At 46.5% G+C, this 25,330-nt stretch overlaps 1 protein-coding gene across 2 annotated transcripts in view; it reads left to right on the plus strand.

Annotated features, from left to right (window-relative positions):
* The window catches only part of LOC115164409 (transforming acidic coiled-coil-containing protein 1), a 33,817-nt gene that overhangs the window by 2,487 nt on the left and 6,000 nt on the right, over positions 1–25,330 (plus strand). The window contains exons 1-5 of one of the 2 annotated variants that reach the window (XM_029716850.1): positions 13,339–14,165; positions 16,172–16,263; positions 22,523–22,931; positions 23,811–23,871; positions 24,273–24,357. In XM_029716850.1, coding sequence (XP_029572710.1) covers positions 14,047–14,165; positions 16,172–16,263; positions 22,523–22,931; positions 23,811–23,871; positions 24,273–24,357 — 766 coding nt within the window. In that variant the 5' untranslated portion in view covers positions 13,339–14,046. Of the gene's footprint in view, positions 1–13,338; positions 14,166–16,171; positions 16,264–22,522; positions 22,932–23,810; positions 23,872–24,272; positions 24,358–25,330 lie in introns of those variants that run through there. The other variant, XM_029716851.1, reaches the window with a different exon arrangement.

The raw sequence follows: 25,330 nt of genomic DNA on the forward strand, positions 1-25,330 counted from the left end.
TGCGTGGACCGTTTCAGTTTGCCGGTGATATGTCCACTGAGGAACTTAAAACTTTCCAGCTTCTCCACTGCTGTCCCATCGATGTGGATAGGGGGGTGCTCCCTCTGCTGTTTCCTGAAGTCCACGATCATCTCTTTTGTTTTGCTGACATTGATTGAGATGTTATTTTCCTGACACCACACTCTGAGGGCCCTCACCTCCTCCCTGTAGGCTGTCTCGTTGTTGTTGGTAATCAAGCCTAACACTGTTGTGTCGTCTGCAAACTTGTTGATTGAGTTGGAGGCGTGCATGGCCATGCAGTCGTGGGTGAAAAGGGAGTACAGGAGGGGGCTGAGAACGCATCCTTGTGGGGTCCCAGTGTTGATGATCTGCAGAATGGAGATGATGTTTCCTACCTTCACCACCTGGGGGCGGCCCATCAGGAAGTCCAGGACCCAGTTGCACAGGGTTGGGTCAAGACCCTGGGACTCAAGCTTAATTATGAGTTTGGAGGGTACTATGGTGTTGAATGCTGAGCTGTAGTCAATGAACAGCACTCTTACATAGGTATTTCTTTTGCCCAGATGGGATAGGGCAGTGTGCAGTGTGATGGCGATTGTGTCGTCTGTGGACCAATTGGGGTGGTAAGCAAATTGAAGTGGGTCTAGAGTGACAGGTAGGATCCTTGACTAGTCTCTCAAAGCACTTCATGATGACAGAAGTGAGTGTTACGGGCCATAGTAATTTAGTTCAGTTACTTTGGCTTTCTTGGGAACAGGAACAATGGTGGCCATCTTGAAGCATGTGGGGACAGTTGACTGGGATAGGAATTGATTGAATATGTCCGTAAACACACCAGCCAGCTGGTCTGCTCATGCTCGGAGGACGCGGCTAGGGATGCCGTCTGGGCCGGCAGCCTTGCGAGGGTTAACACGCTTAAATGTTTTACTCACGTCGGCCACAGAGAAGGAGAGCCCACAGTCTTTGTAGCGGGCCGCGTCAGTGGCACTGTATTGTCCTCAAAGTGCTCAAAGAAGTTGTTTAATTCGTCTGGAAGCAAGACATCGATGTCTGCAAAGGGTTTTCGTTTTGTAATCCGTGATTGCCTGTAGACTCTGCAAAGCGCGGTCACAACAGACAGACGAAAAATCAAAAAAGCACCATAAAGGTTTGTAGAAACATGTCAAACGATGTTTATAATCAATCCTCAGGTTGTTTATGTCATAAATGATCGATCATATTTCAACCGGACAATAGCTTCGTCAATAGAAAAGGAAAAACAAGAAAGGCACGCTCCCGGTCACGCGCAGGACTCATGTCTGGAAATGTCCACTGTCCTTTCATTGAAAGTGGTGTTTCTCCCTCATTTTTCAGAGTAAAAGCCTGAAACAATGCCTAAAGGCTGGCCACATGTAGTGGAAGCCATAGGGATTGTGAACTGGGTTATAAGTCTTTGTATGGTGGATAGGCTTTCAATGGAAAAACAGGCATTTCAAAATAATAGCACTTCCTGGATGGTTTTTCCTCAGGTTTTCGCCTGCCATATCAGTTCTGTTATACTCACAGACAGTTTTGGAAACTTTAGAGTGTTTTCTATCCAAATCTACCAATTATATGCATATCCTAGCTTCTGGACCTGAGTAGCAGGCAGTTTACTTTGGGCACGCTTTTCATCCAAAATTCCGAATGCTGCCCCGTACCCTAGTGAGGTTAAATGCGGTGGTACGTGCTTTCAGTTTTGCACGAATGCTGCCATCAATCTATGATTTCTGGTTAGGGAAGGTTTTAATAGTCACAGTGGGTACAACATCTCCTATACACTTCCTTATAAACTCGCTCACTGAGTCAGTGTATACGTCAATGTTGTTCTCTGAGGCTACCCGTAACATATCCCAGTCCACGTGATCGAAGCAATCTTGAAGCGTGGAATCCGATTGGTCAGACCAGCATTGGATAGACCTAACCACAGGCACTTCCTGTTTTAGGTTCTGCCTATAGGAGGGGAGCAACAAGATGGAGTCATGGTCAGATTTGCAAAAAGGAGGGTGGGGGAGGGCCTTGTATGCATTGCGGCACTTAGAGTAGAAATGGTCGAGCGTGTTACTCGCTCGTGTACTGCAATCAATATGCTGATAGAATTTAGGTAGCCTTGTTCTCAAATTAGCTTTATTAGAATCCCCAGCTACAATAAATGCAGCCTCAGGATATATGGTTTCCAGTTTGCGTAAAGTCCAGTGAAGTTCCTTGATGGCCATCTTGGGGGTCCGGGGGGATATAACCGGCTGTGACAATAACCGAGGAGAGTTCTCTTGGGAGATAATACAGTCGGCATTTGATTGTAAGAAATTCTAGGTCAGGTGAACAAAAGGACTTGAGTTCCTGTATGTTGTTACAATTACACCATGAGTCGTTAATCATGAAACATTCACCCCCGCCCTTCTTCTTACCGGAGAGATGTTTATTCCTGTCGGCGCGATGCACTGAAAATCCGGTTGGCAGTACTGACTCCGACAACATGTCCCAAGCTAGCCATGTTCCCGTGAAACAGAGTATGTTACATTTCCAGATATCTCTTTGGAAAGCAACTCTTGTCCTGATTTCGTCGACTTTATTAAAAAGGGACTGGACATTAGCGAGTAATATACTCAGAAGCGGTGGGTGGTGTGTGGGTATCCGAAGCCTCACTAGAAGTCCGCTCCGGCACCCTCTCCTCCGGCGGCGTTGTTTTGGGTCGGCCTCTGGAATCAGTTCAAATGTCCAGGGAGGTGCAGACAGGATCCGCTTTGGGAAAGTTGTATTCCTTGTCGTAATGCCGGTTGTGCTGGTAAGTTGACATCTCTCTGATATACAATAGTTCTTACCGGCTGTATGTAATAACACTTAAGGTTTTCTGGGCTAACAATTTAAGAAATAATACATTAAAAAAACTAAATACTGCACAGTTTCCTAAGGACTAGAAGCAAAGCTGCCATCTCTATCGGCGCCATTGGTCTTATGGTAAAAGGCTGTTTTTGGCCGTTTCTCCTCTCAAACGCCTCCTCCTATTTCTCTCTCTCTCTCTAATCGGGACCCGAATGGGTGCATGTTTTGGTTTTTGTCTTAATACTACACAACTGATTCAAATTATCACAGCTTGATGATTAGTTGATTATGGGGGTCCCGAGGAACGAGTTTGGGAAATCCTGCCACAAATCCATGGTAACAGAGAGCCAGTCCTCTCTTTCTCCCAGTAGGTCCCAGTGGATCATCACCATGTTAATGAGCTGCTTAGCCTATTACACTTTCTACCCATTCGCTGATGTCCTTCCTAGTCATACCCTGATGCTGCTCTGCTCTACCCATCCTGTTGTCACGGTGACTCAGCAGTACCACTGGCACTATTAGTGGTGTTGTCATCTTCTACAGCAGTTGTTGTTTACGCTGGAGGTCATTCCAATTGGCACTGAATGATCCAGAGTAGTGCAACTAGAGTAGAATGAGAGCCTTAGGCACTGAGTGGCTCTGAGACTTAGATCTGAGACTTCTTCTGTTAGCTTCTGTTAGCTGGAGCGCTCAGAGAATCAAAGGAGAGTCTGCAGACAGAGGCATCTTTGTTTGGCTGGTTTTACATTAACAAGCTCTGAATTGGAAATAAACCAGTCAACTTTTAACTGGATGGGGATGAGCCCCCTCACTACACACTGTCAGGCTTCTGTGTGTACTGTACGTTATTAAGCAGTGTTTTTCTAGGCAGTGTCCTTGTTTGTTTGTTTGTGTGTGTGTCTTTCTCAGTGTGTGTGTGTGTGTGTGTGTCTGAGTGTCTCTCTCGCTCTCTGTGTGTGTCTCTCACTCGCAGTGAGAGTGTGTGTGTCTCTCTCTCTCTGTGTGTGTGTGTGTGTGTGTGTGTGTGTGTGTGTGTGTGTGTGTGTGTGTGTGTGTGTGTGTGTGTGTGTGTGTGTGCGTGTGTGTGTGGCTATGAGAGGGATAAGAAGTTCCGTAGCAGCATGGCCCTTATTCTCAGATCTATATTTAGCAAATTATCTTTTTCATTTTTAAGTGCAACAGAAATCTGCCTCAGTCCTCATTTCTCAATCCCCCCTCCACTCACCGCCCCTCCTCCATCTCATCCATTCCTTTTTGGAGTTGAGAGTGACCTGCATTTGGAGCTCCTTTAGACCCTATTTCAGACTGTACTAGGCTGATCTATCTTTGGCCTGAAGCTCTTCCTCTCCTCCTCTCTTCCTCCCAACCTGTCCTCCTCTGTCAGTACTATATCCGCAACAATTCAGCTGGCTGTCGATAGACAGACATGGACCATAAGAGGAGGCCCTGCATGACCTTCAGAGTGTGTGTATTCGTGTGTTCATGTGCGTGCGTGTGCGCACCATTGTTTGAGGAATTATGTATCCTTTGTGTCCCTGTATTGTTACACACAATAGCCTGGTGTCTGTCTGTCCCCTGACCCTACTCTGTCAGTCCTCTCAGAACTCACAATTTAAGAATACAAATATAAAAGTAAATAGCTCAGTAAAATAGAATCAATATTTTAGCATAAGTGTAATACATGAAGTATTTTAATACTTATGCTAAAATATGTGTTATATTTTACTGAGCCATTTACTTTCATATTCGTATTCTTATCTTTCATTATTTCTTATCGTTGTTGCATTGTCGATAAGAAACCTGCAAGTAAGCATTTCGCTGGATGGTGTATACCATGTGTATCCCGTACATATGACTAATATAACCTGATACTTTAAACCATCTCTCTCCCAGTTAGATGCATGTTCAAGCTGCTCAGCTCAATGTATTCTCCAGATCGTTAGGGCATTAGAGTTAGAGACAGGGTAGGTTTACATTGTTGACAACATGTAAGCTATATTTCGTCTCCAATGTTTATTATTTATTAGCAAATTAATTAATTTGCACAATGAGCACTTGTTGTCTCTCAAATACATCATTACAGTTGTTGGTTAGCTAGCTAGCGAATTTTAGCCATATTAGCATTGACATGAAATCAGTCAAAACACCTCAAAACAAGACATGCTATCAAGAACAATTTGAAACAAGCTGAAACAGGCCACTTGCAATTCCCCACATGGCAGTTTCTTGTCATTCTTACTAGCAATCTGGCCATCCAGAAACACGCTGAATTCTGCTCCATGGAAGCGTGCACATCGTTTTTGTGACTTTGTCAGCTAACCCATCGATAGACAATAAAAATAGCAGAGGTGGGATGGGATCACTTTGCCTGCTACTTCTAGTCATTTTGAACAGAGCAGAGCAGGTATTGCCTGTTATTACTATGGCTGAGGGATTGGCATATAGTTTTTAATCATGAGTTCAGGTGGGCTTTCGTGCTTCAGCAAACAAAGAAAAAGGAGGGGTGCTCAACAATAATGACAAAATCACGAGAATGGCTTACCAAGAAAAACTTGTTGCTGCCTTGATTTTTTGGATCTCTTTGTCTCCGTATTCACAGACACCCAAATATCACCTATGGGATAGGGATTGATTTTATATTTTTTATTTTAACATGGACTACTGATTAACGAGACACACAATTTCTCTTAGCAGTTTATGCAATAATTTTCCATTTACCTTGAAACATAATATAATTATAACTTTTTTATATTGTTGTGTCTCAATTGGCCACTAGGCTATAAATAGGAGTTATGTCCAATGGTCAGGTCACTCTGAGGAAGAGATCAGTTTTACCTTAAAACGTCAGTCACCTGTTCACATCCTGTACAATGGATTAAAGTGAGCAATAAGAAATCAATCTCTGCCTTTTTTGGTTGAGTGCTCCAACTCCTTTTTACCTCAAATTAGTATTTTTGGAAGTTTTTCTTGGTAAGCCATTCTGAAATTGTTTCTGTAGTTAGAAACAGGTATTATTGGCATTCCTGAAACATTATTTGGTCGAAATTTGATTTGATATCTGAGAAATTAAGATAATTGATTGCACCCAAATTTGACATCTTCATTTATATATAGATTCAGATAATATTCAATAAATATAGAGCCGGACATCCGATTTGGACCAAACCTCTTCCTACCAATGAGTAAAAAGCCACGCAAAGACCTCCCCACACCCCATGCCAATCCCACCCGAACAACCAGTATACAGTATCACGTTTCAAGGTAAGACCCAGATGCAGACAACATCGAAGTAACAACAGGGGCAGGTAAAGACAGGTCAAGGGCAGGCAGGAGTCAGTAATCCAGATAGGTGGGGCAAAGATGCAAGACAGCAGTCAGGCTCAGGGTAGCTTCAAACTACTTGTCATACTGTATATTGGTTGTTTGGCATGGGTTGTGGGGGGTTTGTGGGTGGCGTTAGATTTTTTTTGGATTCCTCATGTCTTACTTATTGGTAGGAAGAAGTTTGGTCCAAATCGGGTGTTAGGTACTGTCATGGGCGTTGTAAGGATTGGACCAAGGCACAGCGGGTAAAGTGCTCATCTTCTTCATTTATTTAAAGAAAACACTTAAACAAAATAAACAAACGACGAAAGGCGTCGCTGGAGACTCCGGGCTGAGAGGCGTCGCTGGAGACTCCGGGCTGGGGAGCGTCGCTGGAAGCTCCGGGCTGGGGGGCGTCGCTGGAAGCTCCGGGCTGGGGGGCGTCGCTGGAAGCTCCGGGCTGGGGGGCGTCGCTGGAAGCTCCGGGCTGGGGGGCGTCGCTGGAAGCTCCGGGCTGGGGGGCGTCGCTGGAAGCTCAGGGCTGAGGAGCGTCGCTGGAGGCTCAGGGCTGAGGAGCGTCGCTGGAGGCTCAGGGCTGAGGAGCGTCGCTGGAGGCTCAGGGCTGAGGAGCGTCGCTGGAGGCTCAGGGGTGAGGAGCGTCGCTGGAGGCTCAGGGGTGAGGAGCGTCGCTGGAGGCTCAGGGGTGAGGAGCGTCGCTGGAGGCTCAGGGCTGAGGAGCGTCGCTGGAGGCTCAGGGCTGAGGAGCGTCGCTGGAGGCTCAGGGCTGAGGAGCGTCGCTGGAGGCTCAGGGCTGAGGAGCGTCGCTGGAGGCACAGGGCTGAGGAGCGTCGCTGGAGGCACAGGGCTGAGGAGCGTCGCTGGAGGCACAGGGCTGAGGAGCGTCGCTGGAGGCCTCCTGCGCGGAGCTGGGACCGGTCTCCCCAGACTGGGGAGACTTACAGGAGATTGGGTGCGCAGAGCGGGCATGGGGCACACTGGGCCGTGGCGACGCACTGGAGGTCTGGAGCCCACGGCCTGCAAAACCCGTCCTGGCTGGATGGTCACTGTAGCCCGGCACGAGCGGAGCGCTGGCACAGGGCGAACTGGGCTGTGCTGGGGAATGAGAGCTGCCGTGCGTAGAGCAGGCGCAAGGTAAACTGGGCCGAGGAGACGCACTGGAGACCAGATCCATTGTGCCTGCACACTTCTTCCTGGCTGCCGGCCAACTCTCGCCCGACAACGCTGCGGAGCCCTTACTGGCCGTACCGGACTGTGCGTGCGTATGGGTGACACTGTGCGCATTTCTGCGTAACAAGGTGCTTGCTTGATCCATCGCTCCCCATAATAAGCACAGGGAGTTGGCTCAGGTCTCCACTCTGACTCTGCCCAACTCCTCGTGTGCCCCCAATTTTTTTGGGGGGGATGCCTCTCGGCCTCATGTAGCTCCCTTAATTTTCTCTCCCAGAAACGTCGTTCTGCCTCCCACTTCCATCCTTCTCCTCGGTGCTCCAAACCCCACTGCTTGGTCCTTGTTTGGTGGGTGGTTCTGTCATGGGCGTTGTAAGGATTGGACCAAGGCGCAGCCGGTTAAAGTGCTCATCTTCTTAATTTATTTAAAGAAAACACTTAAACAAAATAAACAAACGACGAAAACAGTTCCATAAGGCTCCCAGGCTATACAGAAAATAACCACCCACAAAACACAAGTGAAACAAACACAACTAAATATGGCCTCCAATTAGAGACAACGACAACCAGCTGCCTCTAATTGGAGATCATTGCCAAAAACCCAACATAGAAATAGAAACCTAGATATAAACATAGAAATAGAAAACATAGAACCTAAACCAAAAACACCGAAACACACAAAACAAACACCCCCTGCCACGCCCTGACCAAACTACAATGACAAATAACCCCTTTTACTGGTCAGGACGTGACAGGTACTATATTTATTGAATATTATCTGAATCATATAAATTAAAATGGTACATTTGCATGCAATTAATTAGCAGAATTTCTCAGAGATAAAATTATATTTCAATATTTCAGGAATGCTAATCATATCTGTTACTAACTACAGAAACGATTTTAGAATAATCTGAGACGGTGAGTGTCGAAATTCTCTTTTGTGTGCTTTTGAGGTGGAAAGACACAATATATTCTAAAATATTCCATCATACAGGTAAAGGAAACACTTGAGTAAATGAGTGATACAAAATATATTGAAAGCAGGTGCTTCCACACAGGTGTGGTTCCTGAGTTAAATAAGCAATTAGCATCCCATCATGCTTAGGGTCATGTATAAAAATTCCCAGTTGGAGCAGCAACTGAGGCAGCATTTTCCACCACCATCAACATAACACCAAATGATGGAATATCTTGTTGAAGAATGCTGTCGCATTTCTACAATAGAGTTCCAGACACTTGTAGAGTAGGGTGGCCCAGCACACTATTAAGACACTTTATGTTTTTGTTTCCTTTATTTTGGCAGTTACTTGTAGGCCTACATTGAACACAACATATTTGATTTGATTTGACATATCCCAACATAACATCTCTAGACCTCCATGTAGTAAAGGTTCTACTGGTCCTCTCATCTATAATTTGTGTGTCTGTTTTCCGCTCTGATTACTACAAATGGAAAGGTTTGCCTAGTCAGTTGTACAACTGAATGCGTTCAACTGAAATGTGTCTTCTGCATTTAACCCAACCCCTCTGAATCAGAGAGGTGCGGGGGTCTGCCTTAGTCAACATCCACGTAATCAGCACTCAGGGAACAGTGGGTTAACTGCCTTGCTCAGGGGCAGAACAACAGATTTGTACCTTGTCAGCGCGGGGATTCGATTCAGCAACCTTTCATTTATTGGCCCAACGCTCCTACCCGCCAGGCTACCTGCAGCCCCAAATTGGGCTTAGATTAAATATGCAGATACTGTTTTAAGGGAAAGGAAAGGTGGGATACCTAGTCAGTTGTAAAACTGAATGCTTTCAACTGGAATGTGTCTTCCGCTTTTAACCCAACCCCTCTGAATCAGAGAGGTACGGAGGGCTGCCTTAATCAACATCCAAGTCTTCGGTTGTTAGTTATATAGGCAAACTATCTCAGTCACACTTGCCAAATTCACCATCAAAGGTCTTATTGTAGCATTATCTGCCCTTATCTCTCCAACTCATCTCCCTCTCTCTCTCTCAATCTCAGCTAGCACAATTACAAGGTCTGTTGTAGCAGTACAAGATGATGTAATGCACTTCAGACTACATCCCCAGATGATGCTGTAATGTCAGCTGGCCTGGTTACTGTAACCGTGCCGACCGGCACGGTACTACACTTCTCCTCTGTTTAATTTAAACACTTGTCATGATGATGCTCTACACATGCACGCACACACAAAAGCATGGGAGAAACTAGGCTAAAGCATTACTCCATTCAGTACAGAGTTGTAGAACTGTATTCAAACATGGCTTTTACTGCCCGAGAGAGACAGAGAGACTCAGGGACTAAGAGAGACTGAGAGAGACTGAGAGGGTGAGTGTACTCAGCACTCTAAGCAGTGTTTCTCTCTTGTTTCTGTGTGTACCTGCCTGCCTGAGCCAGAGGATCCCAGTCAACACGAGCCTCCAGTTTGACAGTGAGAGAGACTGGACCTGGTCAGAGACCACTGATCGCCACAAGGTGGAGCTCTCTTTCCTGCATAAGGCTGAGAAGTGTGTATACACCATGAGTTTACATGGACAGTTTGAGTGTTGTGGTTTGTGATCAAACCTTCAATGAAACAGTTACGGTGCTGAACGAGGCTAAGGGTGTAGGTATGTATGGCCGTAGACTAGAGGGGACTGATTCATCAATATAATTCAGGCTCTGATCTTGTCCCATCTCGATTACCATCTGGTAATATGGTCAGGAGCAGCAAAGAAAGACCTAGAAAAGCGGCAGCTGGCTCAAAACAAAGCAGCCCACCTTGCCCTTAACTGCACACACAGAACTAACATCAACAACACACATGATAGTTTTCACTGTTGAGGAGAAATATACTACTTCTCTTCTAGTCTTTTTAAGAAACGTTTCTGTGTTGAAAATGTCTGACCACTTGTATCATCTATTTTCATACACTTCAAACAGACATGCATACCCCACCAGACACTCCACTATGTGTTTCTTCACAGTACCCAAACCTAAAACAGATTTAATGCAAGTTTAGCTTTAAAAACAGATGAAAAACATAATTAGTATCACAGCACCTCTCCTCTTTCTATAAACATTTCAAAATATCTAATTTAAATCAGAATAAGAATGTGTATCTGAATAGTGTGTAAATAGTATTTTTGTTGTCTCTTGGTGTCTCTTCTATATATAACTCTTATTATGTTTGTATTTTGAATTTAATGTAATGGCTTATGTTGTTCTTGCCTATAACTGTTCTGTACTTTGTCATGTATTTGTACATTTTATGTGAACCCCAGGAAGAGCAACTGCTGCATGTGCAGTAGCTAACGGGGATCCTAATAAACTCAACTAAACCAATACTGCGGTTCACCACTACATTACAGTACAGTATGTACTTGCCCAGTGGGGACAGAGAGATGTGTTGACTTCTGTTTACCACCAGATGGGACTGTTGAGCCTGTTTTTGTCTCAGTGCCACAGCTTCACCAGGCAGCCATGTTATTATAGGAAAGATGAACTTACTGTTCAGATCAGTATTCAGAATCATTGGAGGAATGCTTTTGGTAATCCACATATGTGTGTTCCAGCATGCTGAATTATCTCATACGGTATCACGCCACTCCTCATGTGGCGATGTGGCTACTATAAATGTTTATACTGGTTATATTTAGCTCCTAACCACACACACACATCTGTGACTTCCAGTCAATTCTTAATTTAATGAAAAGGATGATAGGTTAGGCTGCCTGCACGTACACTCACAACATAGACACATGCATACACACAAACACACACGCCGCACGCATGCACGCACGCACACACACACACACACACACACACACACACACACACACACACACACAGTGGTCTGGGTTAGAATGGGGTCTGGGTTCAGATGGAGACAAAGATTCCAGACACCGGGAATGTGACCCTCTGTCTTTACTCGGGGAAGCTGAAGTCGTCTATAGTCACAAATGTGACTGGGCCTGTGTGTCTGTTAGAAATGATAATATCCTTATTTACTCTTCAGAAACCGCCTCTGTTCCACTTAAGCTCCTGGAGTGAGATCTTTGGTGTGGTTCTAGAAGTCTCAGTGTGTTCCCGACTGCATGGGTTCGAGACTAGAGCATGGCTGTGTGTCTGTGGCTTCGCCAGTGTTCCATGTGTGCTGAGCTATTTCTGGGTCCAAGGAAAAGAGTTACATAAGACCTGATTAGTCTCTCTTTCTCTTCATCTCCCTCTCTTTCCTCTCCTCTGCACATTTTCCAGCCCGTGAGTCAAGGTGACTATGACCTTCCTGTGTTTGTGTGTGAGTGCGTACATGTGTGCTTGTGTTTGAGATGGGCTGTTTACCCCAACTATAGTGTGGGTGTAGCCTCGTGAAAGCAGCCTGATCTCACGATAGCTCACATTCTGAAACTAAATGTGAGGGTATGGGTTTGGCTAGTTTACCAGGCTAATGTGGGTGAACCCTACTCTATACAGGTGTAGCGAGAGGTGATAAGGACAAACAGCTTCCCTAACAGGTCTGTCCTGTCTGCTACAGACAATAGAGAAGGGAGGGAAAGCAATGCCAGACATCCCTGACAGCTATGACAACAGATAAATCCTAACAAAATATATACGCACTCACTCACTTTCTCTTCTGCCTTCCCTCTCTCTCTCTGTCAAAGTGTTACAGAGAGCTGTGCTAAATGGGGTTCAGTCTGAGAGAGAGAGAGAGAGAGAGAGAGAGCGAGAGTGACAGAGAGGAAGAGACAGGGTACCCTCTGTGTGTCTTTGTGGGTTCTCCAGCTTGCTGATCACGTCTGAGCAGAAGAGAGCAGAGTAAAGGGAAAATAAAAGAGGAGATGAGAGAGACTCTCCTCTGTCACCTCTCTTTATCCATACCTCGTTCCTCTCCTCCACAGAAGCAAATGGATATTAGATTAGTCATGGTTGATGTTTCTCATACAACACATCTCATTTGGCTTGGCCTAGTTAGAGTGTGTGTGTGTGTGTGTGTGTGTGTGTGTGTGTGTGTGCGTGTGTGCGTATGTGCGTGTGTGTGTGTGTGTGTGTACGCGTGCACGTGCATGTGCGTGTGTGTGTGCGAGCATGAGTGGGATGCATGTTAATCAGAGTTGTGTCAGTGCATGTGGTACTCAGTGCTGTGTGTCAGTGTGAGAGTGTGTCTGTGTGTGCGTTTTGGAAGTTATGTAAGCCATCATGAACAGCCTCCAGGCGTGTGGTTGTACGTGCGCACTTTTGCGTGTGTGTGCGTGTGTGTGTGTGTGTGTGTGTGTGTGTGTGTGTGTGTGTGTGTGTGTGTGTGTGTGTGTCTGCAGAGATGGGAAAGAGAGAGTTTCCACATGGTTGACTAACCACAGCCTGCCATGGTCGCACAGTTACCGGCACGTTCCATAGAGAGAAGAGTAAGAAGAGCTCTGGAGGATGATTGTATAGTCATAGGAGGAACTAAATGTTCACGTTTGATTTGTTTTGATGTAACAGATGTATTAGACTGTGACAGAGGACAGAAGAGTCAGTGGAACAGATACAGCCAAATAGCAAACTAAATGTTGTTATTCTTGTCGAAATAGATAGACTAGATAGGGTGCATCTCAGTTTCTGTCTGTCCACCCAGCCTGATTCACTCTGATCCTCTGCACACACCTCTTTCTATCTGTCTGTCTCTTAGATCTCCTATCCTCTGGTCAGGTCTGACAGAAACGTGTACTACTTGTGTTAGCTGTGTTAGGTGTCCTCCTCCTATCTCCTGTCCCCTCTTCCTCCCTCTCTCCCTCACTCCTGGACACTAGTGATCTACCACTCGGTGTAAACAATCAGACGACTCTCAGACAACAGCTCTTTTGAAACAGGAAACTTTCACCCTTACTTCTCTAACCCCCTCCCTCTAACCCCCTCCCTACCTCTACCCTCCCTCTACCCCCCTCTCTTCTCCCTCCTCTCACAACACGCCTTGAGACTCTCCTCTATCACAATAGAGCAGCCTGAAAGAGAGTTGGGGTAGGGGGAGGGTGGAGGGCTAGGCAAACTCTTTTTGGGTGCGAGTGAGAGAGAGTGAGGGAGGGAGAGAGAGAGGAAGAAGGAGGGAGGAGGGAGCAGTCTGGCAGCCAGCTGATCACTGCTCTGCCATTCAGAGTCGAAGCGGAGGATGGAGAGAGAGAGAGGCTGAGGGAGAAGAGGCTACTGATGCTACAGTAATCTGTGATCTAACAGTAAGAAACCAACAGCGTCATCTCAGCTCTGTCAGCCTCTTGTCACGGTTTGTTCCGGGATCAACAATGCAGAAGAGCAGTCTGGGAAACGAAAGCAAAAGCAGGAAGTGAAGAGAGAAACAAGAGATGCCAAAAAATCAACATCCTTTCAAAAAGAGAGAGAGAGAACACACGGATCAGCTCTAAGACAGAGAGAGAGAGAGAGAGAGAGAGAGAGAGAGAGAGAGAGAGAGATACAAGTAAACAGTGTCTGTGGTGAGTCACTCCTCCTCTCTCCTCCTCTCCTCTGGTGTGTTGTTGCTTATGCACAGAGGAGCAGCAGAACTGAGAGAGGAGTTCAATCTAGAGCCAGAGGAGAACCAGACTGTGTGGGAGTAACAGAACCGGGAGTGGAACTGTAGAACCTGTAAGGGACCAGACCATTACAACTAGGAGTATCATCAGACCCAGTGGGGTGCAACCAGACCCAGAGGGTTGTATACTGTATAGAGGAGCTGGTGTGTCTCTGTAGAGATGTCCTGGGGGTCTTTACTGTCTCCGGTCCAATGGGCCAAATGGACTTGGTCAGCTGTACGGGGGGGAGGGGAGGATGAGGGGGAGGAGGGAGCGCCCGGAACCAATGATGGAGAAAAGTAAGTGGGCTACAGGTGTGTGTGTGTGCATGTGGGTGCGTGTGTGTGTGTGTTTGTGTGAGTGAGTGAGTGAGTGAGTGAGTGCGTTGGTGCGCATGTGTGTGTGATGCCTGATGCCTGTACGGCACACGTGAGAGAGGGAGAGAGATAAAGAGAGATTGTGCTGAGAGATCACTGTGCATGGTGGATGGCAGCAGTCTGAGTGTGTCTGGATCCACCTGTCAGGATGACTTGGGGGAATTTGCTGTTATTAATCATACAGAGAGAGAGAGAGAGAGAGAGAGAGAGAGAAGCAGATATGATGTTGTTGTGATATGGTCTCTTGTCCATTAATCCCATCGTATAACAGTGACTAGATGACATTGTCATGTCTAAAAGCGGAGTCGGCCAGGCGACCACACACACACACCCAGGCTTTTACACCATTACACACCCAGGCTTTTACTCCATTACACACCCAGGCTTTTACTCCATTACACACCCAGGCTTTTACTCCATTACACACCCAGGCTTTTACTCCATTACACACCCAGGCTTTTACTCCATTACACACCCAGGCTTTTACTCCATTACACACCCAGGCTTTTACTCCATTACACACCCAGGCTTTTACTCCATTACACACCCAGGCTTTTACTCCATTACACACCCAGGCTTTTACTCCATTACACACCCAGGCTTTTACTCCATTACACACCCAGGCTTTTACTCCATTACACACCCAGGCTTTTACTCCATTACACACCCAGGCTTTTACACCATTACACACCCAGGCTTTTACACCATTACACACCCAGGCTTTTACTCCATTACACATCCAGGCTTTTACTCCATTACACACCCAGGCTTTTACTCCATTACACACCCAGGCTTTTACTCCATTACACACCCAGGCACTTACCATTACTCCATTCTAGCCATTATTATGAGCCATCCTCCCATCAGCAGCCTCCTGTGGACCACAGATACTTAGGAGAATATGTCTTCCTTCATGTGTGTCTGTGTGAGAGAAGGGCAGGAAAGGGATGGCGGCAGGTTTGGGAAGTTTGGGAGAAGGTTGGTTGAGTTTTCTCAAGATGTGGGATTTTTTGTGCTAGTTTCTAGTTTCCAAGTACCTGTCCAAGATCGCCGTGTAGAGGTCATCACTGGGACTTTATTTCTGATTGTCTTGCTCTGCTTTGTCTGTGTGTGTGTGTGTTTGTGAGTAGATGTGTGTGTGTCTTTTTAAGGATGATCTCTGTATATTTTAGATGTGATGTGTGTGTGTGGGAGAGAGAGAGAGAGAGACAGAGATAGAGAGAGAGAGAGAGAGAGAGAGCTGTCTGTATTCTGGGAGCCTGTGTCTTTGTTCTCCTGAGCTGTTTTTCATTAGTGTGTGGACAGTTTGATGTGCATTTAGGTGCATGGGAACACAAACACACACTGGAGCACAGCGTGGAAATAAATCTGGGCCGGGCATCTGGGAGACCCTAAGACTGTGTGTGTGTGTGTGTGTGTGTGTGTGTGTGTGTGTGTGTGTGTGTGTGTGTGTGTGTGTGTGTGTGTGTGTGTACATGTATATGAGAGAGAGAGAGCGAGAGAGAGAGGGAGAGAGAAACTGAAACACAGCCTGTCCTTGTATTGGGGACACGTGGGCAGGATGAGGAGGCTAGTGGATGCAGGTGGCCAGGCAGGGTTAAGCTCCCCTTCTCCCCTCCTCCCTTCTTCCCCTCTTTCCCTTTCCTCCCCCTTTGCTTCTCTTACAGTGACACTTCCTATAAACTCCTTTGGTGGCTGTTGAAGGAGCCATTAGCGAGCCACTGGCCTGAAAGTTCCCCTTCTAGACAACCAGGAGAAGTTCCCTTTGAACATGTAGCAGCAGATCAATGTGTTACAGATCTGGGTGTTTTGTGTCTGCTCTGGCTTTAGTCTGGCTCAGTCTTACACACAAACACAACTCTGGAACTCACAACTCTCTGGAACTCACATCTCTCTCTCTCTCTCTCTCTCTCTCTCTCTCTCTCTAGTTCGGACTCAGAAGGGAACTTTGAGACCCCAGAGGCGGAGTCTCCTGGTCTACTGAATGACCTGACCCAGCTGGATAACTCTGCCCACACAGGTGAGATACCTGTGTGTCAGTAGGAACAATGAGACAGGAGTAGTGGATGGCAGACAGGAGTAGTGGATGGCAGATGCAAGCTACTCTAGCATCACTCTGTAAAGCCACAGAGACCTGAAGTACAGGTGCTTCTTCACCAATAAAGACTGACTTAAGAAGTGTGCCCCTCCAACACACACATACGCACGCACACCGCTGACATCCCAAACCAACAGAACACACAGATCATGTGTTGTCGACCATTGTGGAGTTTTACAGCCTAACAATGTTATCCTATTAAAATGTTAAAGTGCTCTGTGGCGTCTTGGACTGGATTCGTTCAATTGTTTGCGATTCATAATCCAATGCAATTTAGAAGATGGGATTCTATGATCGTAATGTACTGAACCTCCTTTGTCTCTGTAGACAATAACGACCCCTCCTCTTATAGAACAGCAGCCAGTCACATGCTGCCTGCCTGTGTATTTCTGGGTTACTGACAAAAATGAAACATTGACTGAGAAATAATTCAGTCTGGAGGAATAAGAATAGTCTACTCGATTACAGCACCGAAGGGAGAAACTACACAGTAACAACAACACAATACTAGATATTAGATGTACATAGTCTATTGACTGGGTTCGATGTCTGAGCAGAGTTGGAATTTAGGGTTTCTGAAGAATCGAAGGCCTTTCTTGTTATTGTGCTTGATTGTTTAGAGAAATCAAATAGACCCTCCCATTTCCCCCTCGCATCTCTCTCTCTCTCTCTCTCTCTCTCTCTCTCTCTCTCTCTGGTCAGTGTGTTACCCTGTTAAACTGTGTAGAGGCTGTTATTTATCGGTTGCTAGGCTACAGGGTGAGGCCTAAAGGCCAGGGGCGAGGTTGTCCTGCTCTACTCCCAGATGATTCTGGTTAGAGTTGGGGTTAGAGTTGTCTACTGTTCACACAGTAGACATATGGGATTGTCATGATCACTCCATACTACACATCCACAGAGGGCTAATTTGACTGTAACATCTTATTCATATCTCTGAGAAAAGACAATTGAAAGATGATCTAGTTATGTTTGAAAACAAACACTTGTTCTTAGTTGAGGCAGACGTTTATCTAAACGAGTAGCGTCTCACATACAAGGGAAATAGAATAACCAAATCACCTAGTGATTCTCGATAACATATCAACAGAACTGTCTATGCAATCGATGATAGGAATCATGAATGGATGCTAATCTGTGCTGAACACGACACCCCCCGCCCTTTAAACTAGGCATGAAAGGAGGTGATAAAGTCTTGAAGGTGAGCAGGGCAAGAGCGCACCCTTACAGGTCGCAGGACGGCTGCTGCAGTGACAACAACAGGTGCCCGTGGGACTGGCACTTGTACTTCAGGTGGGGCCAAGGGAGCGTGTGACACCGGAAGTGAACTACTCAGAGTGGCATCAATGGCAGAGTGGGGACATGCAGGAGGTGGCACCTTCATCAGTCGGCTGCCAGCGAGAGCCGTCAGGCAGTTGAAACATTGCTGGGTCCAGTTGACGTTGAACTTGACACGGTGTTGACCAGAAGGTGCAGAGCTTGTCTGCGTGCTGTGGTCGTTGCACCCTGACCCAATCCCTCACTTGGATTCCAGGAAGCCGTGCTCTCTTTCTTTTGTTGTAGCGCTCCTGACTTTTACGCTGTTGGCTATGCACTGCTGCTTTGACTGTGGAGGCTGAGGGACGGAGCCTGTGTAAGGGCAACTCTAGTTCACATCCTAGCATCAGCTTGGCAGGAGAGACTCTGTTGGTGGAGTGGTGAGCAGCTCTGTAGTGCAGCAGAGTTTGCAAAAAGGAGTCAGTGAAGGAGCAACCCTGAGCTAGGTAACCTCTGATTGAACCTCTCCACCCGCCCCCTGTTGACCCGGGGGTGGCGGGTAGGCTGTTCTGATGTGCTTGATCCCCTTGCTTTGGATGTAAGAGCTGAACTCAGCCGAGACCAGTCAAGGGTCATTGTCCATGGTCAGAATTGCAGGCCGTCTCCAGCGAGCAAAGAGCATATCCAGGAAGTTTATGATGGCCCCTGATGTGACAGAACTCATGGGTGTGACCTCTGGCCATTTTGAATGTAGGTCATACTCAACCACCAGGAAGTGTTGGTGATGTGGCACATTGTAGAGTTCACTGCAGATGTCCAGTTGGATATGTTTGCATGGACGGGAGGTCCAGGCCAGTGGTTGCAGTGGTAGTGGCGGATGTCCTGTCTTTCTACAGAGAAGACATGGAGCACAGTCACATACTAGTCCTTCAATATCATGACCGATGCCTGGCCACTACACCAGATCCCAGCAGCACTGCTTCAGCAAGGTGGCCCTCATGAGCCATGGCCAACACTCGTCCTCTGAGGCTGCTTGGTATGCTGGTGCAGTTTCCACAGGCCAGACGTCTCATTCCAGCATGACAGCTCATGTTTGAACCTGGCATATTGTTGGTTCCGATGGGCACTGTGCCGGCCAGCCATTGGCTACGTATTCCCGCAAGGTCGTGAAGAAGGGGTTGTTGGTTGATTATTGGGTCAGCTCAATGTGCAGAACAGTGTCTTGGGAGGTGAGCGTAGGAGCTGGATGAGGTCCTCATCTGAGTCAACCTGGAAACAGGTGGAGTCTGGAGGAACTGAGCGCGAAAGGATTGTCCCTGCCCAACACATTGTCCCTGCCCGGCGTGAACTGCAGCTTAAAGTTATACTGCTGGAATTGGTCTGACCGGGGGTACATGCGGAGGAGCTTGTGTCCCGACCCAGAGATAGACATCAAGGCTGTGTGGCCTGGTGGTCAGTGCACAGTTTGACACAACTGTGTTGGCCACGTTGGACACCCATGGGTGTCCAACAAGCATCCTCCAGCTGCTTGTGTAGATCCTTAGTGACCTCCTGGCGTAAAGCCAGCGGGATATGGCGTAGAGGCTGAATGACTGGAGTCACCATAGGGCCGAGGAGGGGCTTATGTGTGAACGCTGTCAGGGCACCTACGCCGTTGAAGAGGGTAGGCCATGGGGAGGCGACGTGCAGGATTGTTGAGACACTTTTGTTCAACAGAGAGAACCCCAGGCTGGTGAACAGGTCCAGATCTAAGATATTAGTGCCCTGCGGTGTGATGTGGAAGGAGAACTGAGTGAGGGCCTTGTTGCCATACTGCACAGGTGAGTGTATAAAGCCGATGACATCAATCACTGAGCGTCCATATCCGTACAGGCTAAAGCTGGGCGGCTGGAGGGGCAGGTGAGACATGAACTGCTCATAGGTGGCCATGCTGAGGAGCAACACTTTTGCTCCTGTGTCTAGCACGAGAGGAACGCAGGAGTCACCCAGGTATACAGTACAAGCGGAAAACCCAGTCGGGTTTGAGCCAACAGTGCAAGTGACAGGAGGGGGTGTGGCTGTGGGGCATGACCCAGACCAGTTTGAGACAACTGCGTGAACGACAGCAGTGGGCGTGTCTGTGGGGTGTGATCCAGCTGGGTTTGAGCCAACCAGGCGAGTGACAGGAAAGGGTGTGTCTATGGGGCTTGCTTACTGCACAACTTGAAAAACACTGGAAGCATGTGTTTGTGCCTCACAGATCTTAGTTGCACAGTGAGCTGCTGATCCCACTTGAGAAGCTATGGCTACAGCTTTTGCTGTAGAAGAAGCCTCCCCCGCACGAGTGAACATGAGGTTTGCTCAATTAACTGGTCCCTGATAATTTAATCTCGAAGATATCCAAACTGACATGACTGTGCTAGCTCTTTAAGATCAGCGACGTACTGTGTCACTGACTCACACGCTCGCTGTCGAAAATGCAGCCTCTTCAGAAGCACACTCTGTTTCTTTGCAAAATGTCCATCCAAAAGTTCAACAGCTGCATCAGATGCGCGAGTCCCCGGCACCAAGACAGTGGATAAAAATGTCTCTTTTCCTCTCAGGGCTAACCACATCCAGTCCGATAGCTAGCATGTACATCACAAACGACAACTTCCGTCTGTCCCATGGGATTGTTGGTTCACCCGTGTGAGGAAAGAACTGCTCCGGTGGAGGTAGGGATATTGTAGAAATACTTTCAGCCATCCTCGTTCGCCAAATGAATTAAAAAAAAATAACAGGTGAGGCTGACGTTTATCTAAACGAGTAACATCAGAGAGGAAGAGGCAAAGCGAGAGAGATAACTGGGCCCAAGATCTGTCGTCTCCAGGAGGTGGCATTTTTCCTTTTTTCCCACTCACTAAGCAAGAAGTTTTTGTATAGAGAACAATTTTTTTATTTAACCAGGTAAGTTGACTGAGAACACATTCTCATTTATAGCAACAACCTGGGGAATAGTTATGGGGAGATGAATAAGCCAATTGTAAACTGGTGATGATCAGGTGGCAATGATGGTCAGATTGGGAATTTAGCCAAAACACCAGGGTTAACACAATAAGTGCCATGGGATCTTTAGAGACCACAGAGAGTCAGGACACCCATTTAACATCCCAGCACCCTACACAAGATCCCCAATCACTGCCCTAGGATATAATAGGATATCATTTTTTACAGACCAGAGGAAAGGGTGCCTCCAACACCACTTCCAGTCTCCCATCCAGGGACTGACCAGGACCAACCCTGCTTAGCTTCAGAAGCAAGCCAGCAGTGGGATGCAGGGTGGTGTGCTGCTGGCTAACAATAAGAGATTGTTGAACATTTAATGGGTTTATTTGATCTAATACAAGTTTCGCAATACTTAGGTTGTTACGAGTATACTGATATAAGTAGAACAAGTGACATCCAGGCAATTTTAAGAAAAAACATTTTATATCGTCACTAGTTTCCACAGCCACAAAGTCATAAACCCCACCTATTTATTTGTGATTTTAAACCTGACTTTAACCACACTGCTAACCTTATGCCTAACCCTAACCTTAATTTAAAACCAAAAAAGCTAATTTGTTTTTACGAATTTTTATGATATAGCCAATTTTGACTTTGATGCTATGGTAACTAGTGGAAACCATTTTGCCTGTTGTTCACACACGTATCTGCCTTCTCATTGGCTAGAATGGTCCCACCTTATCTTGCCTCCTCCTGACTGCCTTCCATTTTTTTAAGACATTTATTTTCATTGTAAGAGTGGCCATTAGAGTATCTGGTCAATATGATGGATAATCTGTGATAGCATCTCACATACAACAGAAATAGAACAACCAAATCACCTAGTGATTTTCGTTAACAACCTATCAACAAAACAGACTGTGCAATCGATTATAGAAACCATGGATATTGTAAGTGCTGAACACAACACAACAGACACAACAGAGAGAGAGCATTATCACAAGAGTGTGTGTGTGTGTGTGTGTGTGTGTGTGTGTGTGTGTGTGTGTGTGTGTGTGTGTGTGTGTGTGTGTGTGTGTGTGTGTGAATTGCGGTGTAGTTACATTGTTCTGCGTTCCTGGGCTTTGTGCTGGATTTCTCTAACAGAGAGCTCACTGTACAGCAGTATGAGTCAGCAACCCTGACTTAAACACACACACATACACACACACACTGGGCTAGAGCCTCTCCTCCCTCAGCAGTGTCAGCCCAGACTGAATTGAGCAGCCCCAGACCCCAGAGAACAGAAGCATGTTAAGAGCATCACCGTCAGCTGTTGTAAACACAGCAGGATCCTGGGATAAACATACACTTAAAGCATTACTGTGCTCTTAGGGAAAGGACCATTGTGTGTGTGTGTGTGTGTTTGCTGTTGACAAGGTTTTTGTTGACGCAGGGACCATTGTAAGGGATCCTTTTTAGCATTCTAGCAGGAAGTTAGGAGTCATTCTGATTGTTCTAACAGGAAGTGAGAGGCCATTCAAACATAGCTCAGTCCACAAGCTGCAGCTCAGCTAGTCACGCTTTTAACTAGGCACGGACTGAGGCTGACCTGCAGTGCTTTAAGTGTTCCCTGTGTTTTGAGCCGCTATAGGAGTTAGAGATGAGACACTCCGTCTGATTCCAGAGATGTTTTTCACCCTGATGCACTGGGAACTAAGAGCCCAAAGAGACAATATCCTAAAGAGAAAAGAGCCATAGAGAGAGTGGTGAAGAGAGAGCGAGTGAAAAGAGAGATATGCATTTCCTGTAGTGTATTTTCTGAAACAAGAAAACCATACAAAGATAAATAAATGTATTTGCTGCTAAAATGTCTGTTGTTGTTTTTGTTGTTGTTGACATAGAATCATTATTGGTGCCACTTTTAAAGAAAGGTTGTTGTCTTGCTTCTCTCCAGCGTGATACTAACTCCACCTCTCTTCAGTCCTCACTAGAGATGTCGGACAGCTGACGGCCCGCCTCGTCCTGGACAGAAACTCCAATCAGGATGTTTATCCCACCTCCCTACAGGAAGTCCAAGATGCCCTAAACAACCTCAATAGCTCCTCCCCTTCTCTGAGTGGAGCAGGTTTAGACCAGAACCTGAACCTGAGGTTGACCTCAAGACCTGGAGAAGGAGATGGTCTCTCCCCGTCCCCTCTGCCCCAGGCCCGCGCCCTACGCCCCGCCTCGCTCCCTGTCCACAACTGCCCTGACCCCGCCGAGGTTGATGACCTTTCTCCTATCACCTATGACCCCAACGGCAACATGAACTCTGACCCCAACAGCCTGACCCCTGAACTGGACAGACCAGACTCAGACAGACAGTCACCTAGGATGAGCACGGGCATCACGTGAGTAACACTCACATAAGACATCTTATCTTACACATGCCAGCAGCCCTGGCTAGACTTCTTTAGTGCTGTGTCAGGTTGATGCATGGAGATAGATTTAACGATAACTATTTGGTCATCAGATTCTCTCAGGCAGGGCTAGTCGATCTCAGAGCCTATTACATTATCACTACCTCACCTCAGAGAGAGAGAGAGCCTCACAATACTCTAGTCTACAGAAACGTTACAATACTCTCTGTTCACGCGTAATCATGCAGTAGTCTGGTGAGGCAACAGCCTGTTTCATTAATCTGCTTTCTGCTTTCATTTAGTAGTTTAGCAGCACATATGTACAAAGCAACTCAACAGAGAAAGCACAGAATGTGGTCTGATTACAGTCTGCTTTCTCCACTACTTTCTCTCCATTCTTCCTACTGAACTCTCTATATACTCATGAAAAAGCAACATGGTTTCAGTCTCACCTAATATCATAGGTGTAACGATGTGCGCTGAGCGTCAGGGAGCGAGTGTTTTAATAAATAAACGCAACTAAATACACAACAAGAACCACAAACAACACACATGACATGACACAGACACAATAACGCCTGGAGAAGGAACCAAAGGGAGTGACATATATAGGGAAGGTAATCAGGGAAGTGATGGAGTCCAGGTGAGTCTGATGACGCGGAGGTGCGCGTAACGATGGTGACAGGTGTGCGCCATAACGAGCAGCGGCCTAGAGGCCGGAGAGGGAGCACACATGACAATAGGACTCTGCTACCTTTGGGTCTGGCTGCTGTCCCAGACACACATGGTCGGTGGGTCAGTGATGATCTGGTTAGGGTTCGCATAAGGGTAGGTCTCAGTAGCTCTGACCTCAGTGCTCTTTGTCTTCAGGAACTCCTGTAAAGTGAAGAAGCTGGACAACCAGACTCCGTTACAGAACACCAGCGGGGAGGTAATGGTTAATGTTCTTACCAGCTTCTCAAACAGGAAATGCTTTACTCTTCTTCTTCACACCTTTACTCATAAAGAAAGCAAACTTTATTTACCTCATTTTTAAATGAATGATTTTGAATACTCCAGATAAAAGTGTGTGTATCGCTGTCATTGTATCACATTTTGTGGTGTGTGTGTGTGTCTGTATGTGTGTGAGTGCAGTGTTTCTGGTACCTTTCCTCTGTGTGCAAGACCATGACTGTGGTAACCGTACACATTTCTCTCTGAGAGCCCTGTCTTCTACTTTACCTCAGCCCTCGGTATATGTCAGGCCTGCTCTGGCACAGAAACAGGGCGAGCAGGGAGCCTGTCCAATTAGGATGAAAATGTCTCTGACTGTCTGTCCCTGTCTGTCTGTAGGACAACGACCATCGCAAAGGTCATGCTACAGATGAGGAGAAGCTAGCCAGCACGACAGGACTCAGAGCAGATAGAGACCACAAGGGTGAGTGAGGAATAAAGGGATTAGACACACCCAACATCGTGTGTGAATCAATGTGTTGGTGAATCAATATCACAGGGAAGGTCATTGTTGCCCCCCCCCAAGAACAGTAATCAGAGACCACACCTGTGTGGTGCCAGGACAACCATCTCTCCCTCAATGTGAGCAAGACAAAGGAGCTGATCGTGGACTACAGGAAAAGGCGAACCGAAGAGGTCCCCATTAATATCAACATGGCTGTAGTGGAGCGGGTCGAGAGTTTCAAGTTCCTTAGTGTTCATATCACCAACGAACTATCATGGTTCAAACACACCAAGACAGTCGTGAAGAAGGCACGACAAAACCTTTTCCCCTTCAGGAGACTGAAAAGATTTGTCATGGGTCCCCAGATCCTCAAAAGTTCTACAGCTGCACCATCGAGAGCATCCTGATGGCGTAGTCACTACACCCCTACCTAGAGTTGAAGTCAGAAGTTTACATGCACCTTAGCCAAATACATTTAAACTCAGTTTTTCACAATTCCTAACATTTAATCCTAGTAAAAATTCCCTGTCTTAGGTCAGTTAGGATCACCACTTTATTTTAAGAATGTGAAATGTCAGAATAATAGTAGAGAATGATTTATTTATTTCATCACATTCCCAGTGGGTCAGAAGTTTATATACACTCAATTAGTATTTGGTAGCATTGCCTTTAAATTGTTTAACTTGGGTCAAATGTTTCGGGTAGCCTTCCACAAGCTACCCACAATAAGTTGGGTGAATTTTGGCCCATTCCTCCTGACAGAGCTGGAGTAACCGTCAGGTTTGTAGGCCTTGCTCGCACAAATGTTCTATAGGATTGAGGTCAGGGCTTTGTGATGGCCACTTCAATACCTTGACTTTGTTGTCCTTAAGCCATTTTGCCACAACTTTGGAAGTATGCTTGGGGTCATTGTCCATTTGGAAGACCCATTTGCGACCAAGCTTTAACTTCC

This window comes from Salmo trutta, chromosome 27, assembly GCF_901001165.1.
Source record: "Salmo trutta chromosome 27, fSalTru1.1, whole genome shotgun sequence".
NCBI lineage: Eukaryota > Metazoa > Chordata > Actinopteri > Salmoniformes > Salmonidae > Salmo > Salmo trutta.